This window comes from Nannobrachium achirus (genome assembly GCF_963921795.1).
Source record: "Nannobrachium achirus genome assembly, chromosome: 8".
Taxonomy (NCBI): Eukaryota; Metazoa; Chordata; class Actinopteri; order Myctophiformes; family Myctophidae; genus Nannobrachium; species Nannobrachium achirus.
Window position 1 is genome coordinate 63,058,942 of NC_137817.1, and position 7,035 is coordinate 63,065,976.

The following is a 7,035-nucleotide window of genomic DNA, read 5'->3' on the forward strand; positions in this document are numbered from 1 at the left end:
AGTGTGTGCGAGTACGTGTGCACGTGCGTGCGTGCGTGCGTGCTAGGGATGGGACGATATGAAAATGTCATATCACGATTATTGTGACAAAAAAAAAACGATTTACGATATTATCGCGATAATCAAAATCCATTTTCCTGGGGCCGAACATTTCCCAAAAAATAGCAGATCTACAAGCTCACAACGCGTCGCAACGCGACGCGTTGTGAGCTTGTAGATCGGCTATTTTTTGGCAAAGACTTTTGAAAGAGAGTGGGAAAAAAAGACTGTATCAAGTATGTATTTTTACCAATTATAGAGGGTTTAAGTGGTACCGGATATGCAGCTTGGCAAATAAAGGGTGAATTGATCCCAGTGCATGACGGAGGACGATATCACAATAAATAAAATCTCCACGATACGATTATCGTGAGTGTTTTTTATCACGATAAACGATAATATCGCGTATCGTCCCATCCCTAGTGTGTGCGTGCTCATGAAGACATGCTAAAACAAAATAAACAATGACAGTGGAGCAGAGCCAGTAGTAGAGCATGCCACTGTGATGATAGTGTGTGTGTGAGTGTTGCTGTAGCTTTTGGCAACTGGCCTGTAAACATCGAACATGGTTCCCGGAGGCTCGGGGCACTGGGTGAACGTCTCTGGAGGAATGTAGCTGGTGTTCCCTCTGGCCATCAGGTGTTCCGTCAACTTCTTACGATCCAGGCATTGTTCCCAGTCAATTAAACCGTAATCTGAAATCTTTTTTGACAAAATGGGGGAAAAAGAGTGTCTTGACAATTTCCTAAATAGCCCCAGAAGTGTAGTGTAATTAAAAACTATATTTCGATGCAGTTACTATATCATTACAACCCTTAACCTATATATAAAAATGAAAACGGCTAAAATCGAATCGTATCGTTTAACTTTGTATCGAATCGAATCGTCAGTGCAAGTAATCGATTGTATCGATACTACCTACTTGTGCATTGTATTTAGCATTTTTAAGAAGAAAAATTAAAAGGGGGGGTTTAATTACTTTTCATTTCTATAGCTACTCTTGGTCTATCGATACAATGTGTATAATCTCTGGGTTCATGTCAAGGTGCGGGTTTGTCCGTATGTGTTGAAATATAATGTCCATGTATTTGCCAGATAATCACAGTGTTTACTTATTTATATCCATAATAATAATAATACATGTTTCCCTTAAAAACCTGCACTATCCACACTTTTCACACAGATTTAATTTCTTTGCTAAATAGTTACAATATCGCTTTTAAATCATTGAATCAAATCGTATCGTATCGCCATGAATGAACCAATATTGTCCATGTATCGTATTGTCAACCATGTATCGTGATATGTATCGAATCGCTATTAAAATGTATCGTTACACCCTTAGTAGCCAGACTAGTCCCCGAAGAGCCTGAACAAGAACTATGATTCAATTACATTTTCAAATGCAATCCCCATCATCTCATGCTACACGTTTGAACATTATTTGATTTGTTTACTTTGCTGTTGTAATTGCTTTGCTTTTATCTTCCCTCATTTTGAAAAATTGAAAATAAACACTTGAATAATAATAATAATAAAGTAGCTATGTGCTTCTTTGATAATATGAATCACAGGCTACATTGATTGCCAGACCCATGAAATGGGTAGACCTACATAAGCAAATGTCGGTCTGTCCGGGTTTTCTATATAAAGGGTATATATGATGATGACATGATGATGACATGCCTACAAAAGGCATGATGTCATAAATGATGATGACAGACAGGGGGTCTGGCACAACCAGGTTGACCTGGTCTAGTTATTCTTGCATATTGTATTTTATTCACTTTTTTCTTCTTCTTTGCAATAGCTTTTCTTATCAAATTGAGAGATCCTGAATGATTGTGTTCACGCCTGTGCTATAAAAGATAACTTCTGTTTCACTCATTTGATGTGGAGATGAAGATAGAAATATGGCCTTTTCAAATGTCAAAATTAAAGTGTGAAGAGAATTGTCGTTTTTACTGCTATTTTATACAGATCTGACCGAATGCACCAGAATGTGGTCTGATAGAATTATGTCATTGTGAACTCTGCCAAGAATGTAAGAATATTTTCCAAAAATGATGCCCAAATTAGGGACTAATTAGGGACAAAACGATCTAAAAAATACTATAAAATAAAATGGAGAGTTCCTGAATGATTGCATTCATGCCAGTGGCATTTAAGATAGTTTCTGTTTGACTCACTTTCAGTGGTGTAAAGTAACTTAACAAGTACATTTACTTAAAGGGGCACTCCACCACTTTTCAACCTATCTTCATATAATAGGTCCTCACTAATGTTCATGATAAAATATCACAATTTTTTTCTACTCAGTTTGGGTCTCATAGGAGAGCTATGGGTGGGTCAAATCCTTCTACCGGTGACATCATCAATGGGAAATGCAAGCTAATAGAAACTGCAGGCTTTCTATTCCTGAAAAAGTTGCAATGTTAAAGTGGAAGCCATTGTTCTCGTGATAATAAAAATCTTTTACATTTTTGTCAAACGATGATGTCACCGGTAGAAGGATTTGACAGCTCTCCTATGAGACCCAGACTGAATAGAAAAAAATTGTGCTATTTTATTATGAACATTAGTGAGGACTTATTATATGAAGACAGGTTGAAAAGTGGTGAACTACTCCTTTAAGTATTTTCATTTTTCAATACTTTTACTTCTACTCCACTACATCTCAGAGGCAAATATAATACTTTTACTCCACTATAATTATTTGAACATATTTACTTTGTAGATTTTGATTATTATTACATAACACATTTTACTTTTTATTACCCACTTCAGCCCTATGTATATTTCAACCATTTTAAAACAGCCCCAAAGTGGGGTCCAGGAGCTCTCTGGGTTCCTTTTGAGAGGTCTAAATTGACACTTACAAGTAACTCTGACAGTTTACAAATGAAACCATTTTATTTCATTTGGATTTGGTTTCATTTCATTGGTTTCAAATGGACCCATAAGGGTCCATTTGGTTTCATTTGTAAACTGTCATTGTTAAGGGGACACCTTGACATTGTAAAGTTTGAGAACTACTGATTTAGACCAAAATGAAGGTTTAAATGAATTATTATGATGAATTCTTTTTTATAAGGCTCTTCCTGTATCACGATATATACGATATCTCTGAAAAGACATATCGTGGAGACATTGTCTCAACCAGGGCAGGAATTTCATGGAGGCCATGAAGGCCATGGCCGCCGTTTCCCCTCAGTTTGGCTGTTTGCCCCTCAACCCAATGGCATGACCTGAGGCCACAGTGGCCTTAATGCCCCAGCTGACTGTACCACTTCCTTTGTCTCTTTCTTGTCAATATAGACAGTAGACACTGGTGTCTCTTTCTTGTAATTAGACACCAGGGTTTTTTTGTTGAGATTCTGAAATCTCCCCAAGTCCCATGCATCTTTAAAACCAATCCAGTGACTTTGATTGGTGCAGGGCTGAGCATGGATCAGATTGTAAATACCATCATTGATCTATTTCACTGCAGATTAGGTTATCATATCTAACCATTAAATCCAACAAATTCTTTCAATGGAATAAAATCATGTTTTATTTGATGGCTACCTGCCCTGGCATTTGGCCTTTGTGCCCTCAAAAAATGGACAACACCAAAGGCCAAGTATGGCCTTGCCCCTAAAATGACGAAATTCCAGGCCTGGTCTCAATGATATTTATCACCATTAGTCGGGGGTGTTAGGGATATTTCACGCTAATCAGTCTAAAAGTGCCAAATTTTACACAGATGTAGCTCAGGGCATGCTCTAATGATTTATTTATTTATATTTATTTTCCTCCTGTATTGAAAGTCGCTGGGAGCCCAACTTGATTTGGCTGCTGTGGCGACCCCGAAGGTCGCCGACTCGGGCGCCCTAGCTAAATCATTAGAGCATGCCCTGAGCTACATCTGTGCAAAATTGTGCGCTTTTAGACTAATTAGCACGAAATTACCATGTCATCTCCTTAACGCCCCCGACTACAAATCGCCCAGCCCTACTTTGACGTGGAGATGGTCGTCGACCAGCACGTTGGAGGTCTTGAGGTTGAGGTGCAGCAGTGCGGGCGTCAGGCTGTGCAGGTAGTTCATGGCCAGGGTCACCTCGTGGATCATCTGGAACTTCTTGGGCCACATCAGCGTGTGCGTGTCCAGCAGGCCGCCCAGGGAGCCGTTGACCATGTACTCCATCACCACGCCGGCCGGCTCGCTGCACAGCCCGTAGATGGTCACCAGGTACTTGAACCTCAGCCCCGCCATCTGGGACGCCTCCTCTAGCTTTCTGCTGTGGGGGAAAACAAAACGAAAACAAGTCAAATTGGAAAACCTCTCGCCGTTGCTTGTATACAGACACGACTTCACACTTCTCTTCACTTTTCCTGAGTTTTTCCTGTTAAGTATAGTTAGATTTTGGTTTCGGGGCCAGTGTATGGCGAGCCTTCAGGGTTCGGAAATCTATATGATAATCATTTTATGACATGACTGCATAGGGCCTGTATTATTTATTGTATACGGTGGAACAGCCTGACATAGCATGAAATATGACGTGATCGTATATAGTTTTAGAGTAGCTTGGACAGAAAGATAGACAGAGACATGCACGCGCGCGCGCGCACACACACACACACACACACACACACACACACACACACACACACACACACACACACACACACACACACACACACACACACACACACACACACACACACACACACACACACACACACACACACACACACACACACACACACACACACACACACAGAGAGAGAAACATATCGCCAGACCTGCATTCGGGCCTGACGGAGTTAATAACATGCATAAGTCAAAAATAATAATGCATAAGTCAAAATTGTGGGTAAAATGCGGTATTCAGGGTAAGAAGAATAACAAAATAAAGAATATAATATAGGCCTAGTTAACAGTCTTTGATGTTATTACACCCAATATTCACTCTTACAGCAACACAATCACTGTACCTGTACCCATAGCACTAATGTAACACTCCCCCTTCCCTCAATGACCATACATGAAGCTAGATAGCATTATTAGGTTTTAGACGTTTTTTACTGATTAGGTGTGTGGTCTACCTATGTTATATTTTTTTTCTAAATTGATATTCCTATGCATTTGTTATATTGTTGTTAATGTACTGACATATTATCTTGCTTATTATAGTGACGTGTATTACCTGCTTATTGTAAATCGCTTTGGATCAAAAGCGTCCGCTAAAATGCCTAAACTGTAAACTGTACCTGTGCAAGCTGTGAGGAGACAGAGCGGGGTCAATCAGTTTCAAGGCGCACTGCTCCCGCCAGAGCTTGAGTTTCACCCGGTGCACCTGTCCCCACCTGCCCTCCGACACCTTGATCCAGTCCGTCTCAAAGTCGTCCTTCCTAAAGCTCTTGAACTTCCCGGACGCTCCGTCGATACAATCCATGGCTGACAGAATGAACTCTTCTTCTCTGAGACAAAAGCTATACTGTCTGGTAATCCCACACACAGACAGGGATTAGCCTGCCTGCGCAGCACCGTCCACGAAACACACAGTTCCACAGGAACTCGCCATTCTCAGGTGTGTCGCACGGGGAAAAGGTGAACTGCAGGTCTGCAACGCAGCAATACTGTAGGAGTGACAACTAATTTAACTGGGTGGAAGCAGGGGTGTCGCACCAAATTCTGGGCCCTGGGTACAAGGAAGGATTCACTCACATTTTGTGCTTTAACTATTGAAAAATTGCAGATCTAAAAGCTTGCAGTGCGGCACTCGGTGCCGCGCTGTGAGCTTGTATATCTGCTATTTTTGAAAAATCTTGAAGATTTTGAAGTCATTATTTCAAATCCTTCTAAGGTACTTTGAAAAACCTATGTTTTTATGTCAGTAGTGATCAAACCTTTTCACGTGAAGGACCCTCAAAATTATGTATTTGGCCACGGACCCCCCATCTCAAAAGATTTGCACACAACTTTTAAAAAATAGCAGATCTACAAGCTGTGAGCTTGTATACAGTATCTGCTATTTTTCAATAGCTAAAGTATAACATACTAGGGCCCCTCCACCTTGGGCCCTATAGTAACTCAGTCCCACTTTTCCCCCCCTTGTGACGCCCCTGGGTGGAAGGCAGGAGGAGTTAATTTATGGCAGGAGCTGTGACTTGTTTGCATAACAATGTCACAGGGCCGGTTCCTGTCTGGCAGCCACAGACTGCTGACAACATGGCCTAGCTGTGTGTGCGCGTCCTGAAACGAGAAACCTGATATTCAAGTTCAACGTTTATTTGTGCCCCGAAGGGCAATTGGTTTTGCAGCATATAAGGTGCAACAGTACAACAAACACGATAAACATTCGTCTCTAAAAAGTCTTTTCAGACGGGCGAGCGACAACCAATACGTCTGTGTACTTACTTGGATCTGTTCGGGTCGTGCTGTGCTCGTGTGAATAATAGTCAATAGGGGCATTCATAGATGAAGCTCAACAAATGTAAACTCCTGGTGGCGGACTGGCGGGTATTGATTCATTCATTCAACCTTTTATTTGATTCTCAGAAAACACACCGAGGGCTGAGACCCACTTTTCCAGTGGTGCTGAGGTTACAAGTCTGAGAAAAGCACAAAAGACACAAAAATACATTTAAAATACCAGTAAGACTCCCTAATCGGGAGATAAGTGACCGTCAGGTCGCATGTAAAAATCGTCCTGATGGTGGCGCTAAATGGGACAGATCCATGTTGATGACATGACTCTAGACATACTGTGTACCGCTTTGTGTGATTTCAGGGCAAAATCTGTAGGAGCAGTGTCCAAAAATGTGTTTGAAAAAGTCGGCCTGATGGTGGCGCTAAATGGGACAGATCCATGTTGATGACATGAGTGTAGAAATACTGTGTACCGATTTGCGTGGATTTTAGGGCCAGATTTGTAGGAGCAGTGTCCAAAAATGTGTTTTGCAAGAATCGGCCTCATGGTGGCGCTAGAAGAGGGCCATGTGAGAAATGGA

At 41.2% G+C, this 7,035-nt stretch overlaps 1 protein-coding gene across 1 annotated transcript in view; it reads right to left on the minus strand.

Annotated features, from left to right (window-relative positions):
* ankk1 (ankyrin repeat and kinase domain containing 1) overlaps positions 1-5,477 on the minus strand; it is a gene marked incomplete at both ends in the record, with an annotated part of 30,800 nt that extends 25,323 nt beyond the window's left edge. Inside the window, 3 exons of the mRNA XM_080732053.1 lie at positions 590-741; positions 4,037-4,319; positions 5,293-5,477. Coding sequence (XP_080588179.1) covers positions 590-741; positions 4,037-4,319; positions 5,293-5,477 — 620 coding nt within the window. The remainder of the gene's footprint in view (positions 1-589; positions 742-4,036; positions 4,320-5,292) is intronic.
* Positions 5,478-7,035: the final 1,558 nt, after the last annotated feature.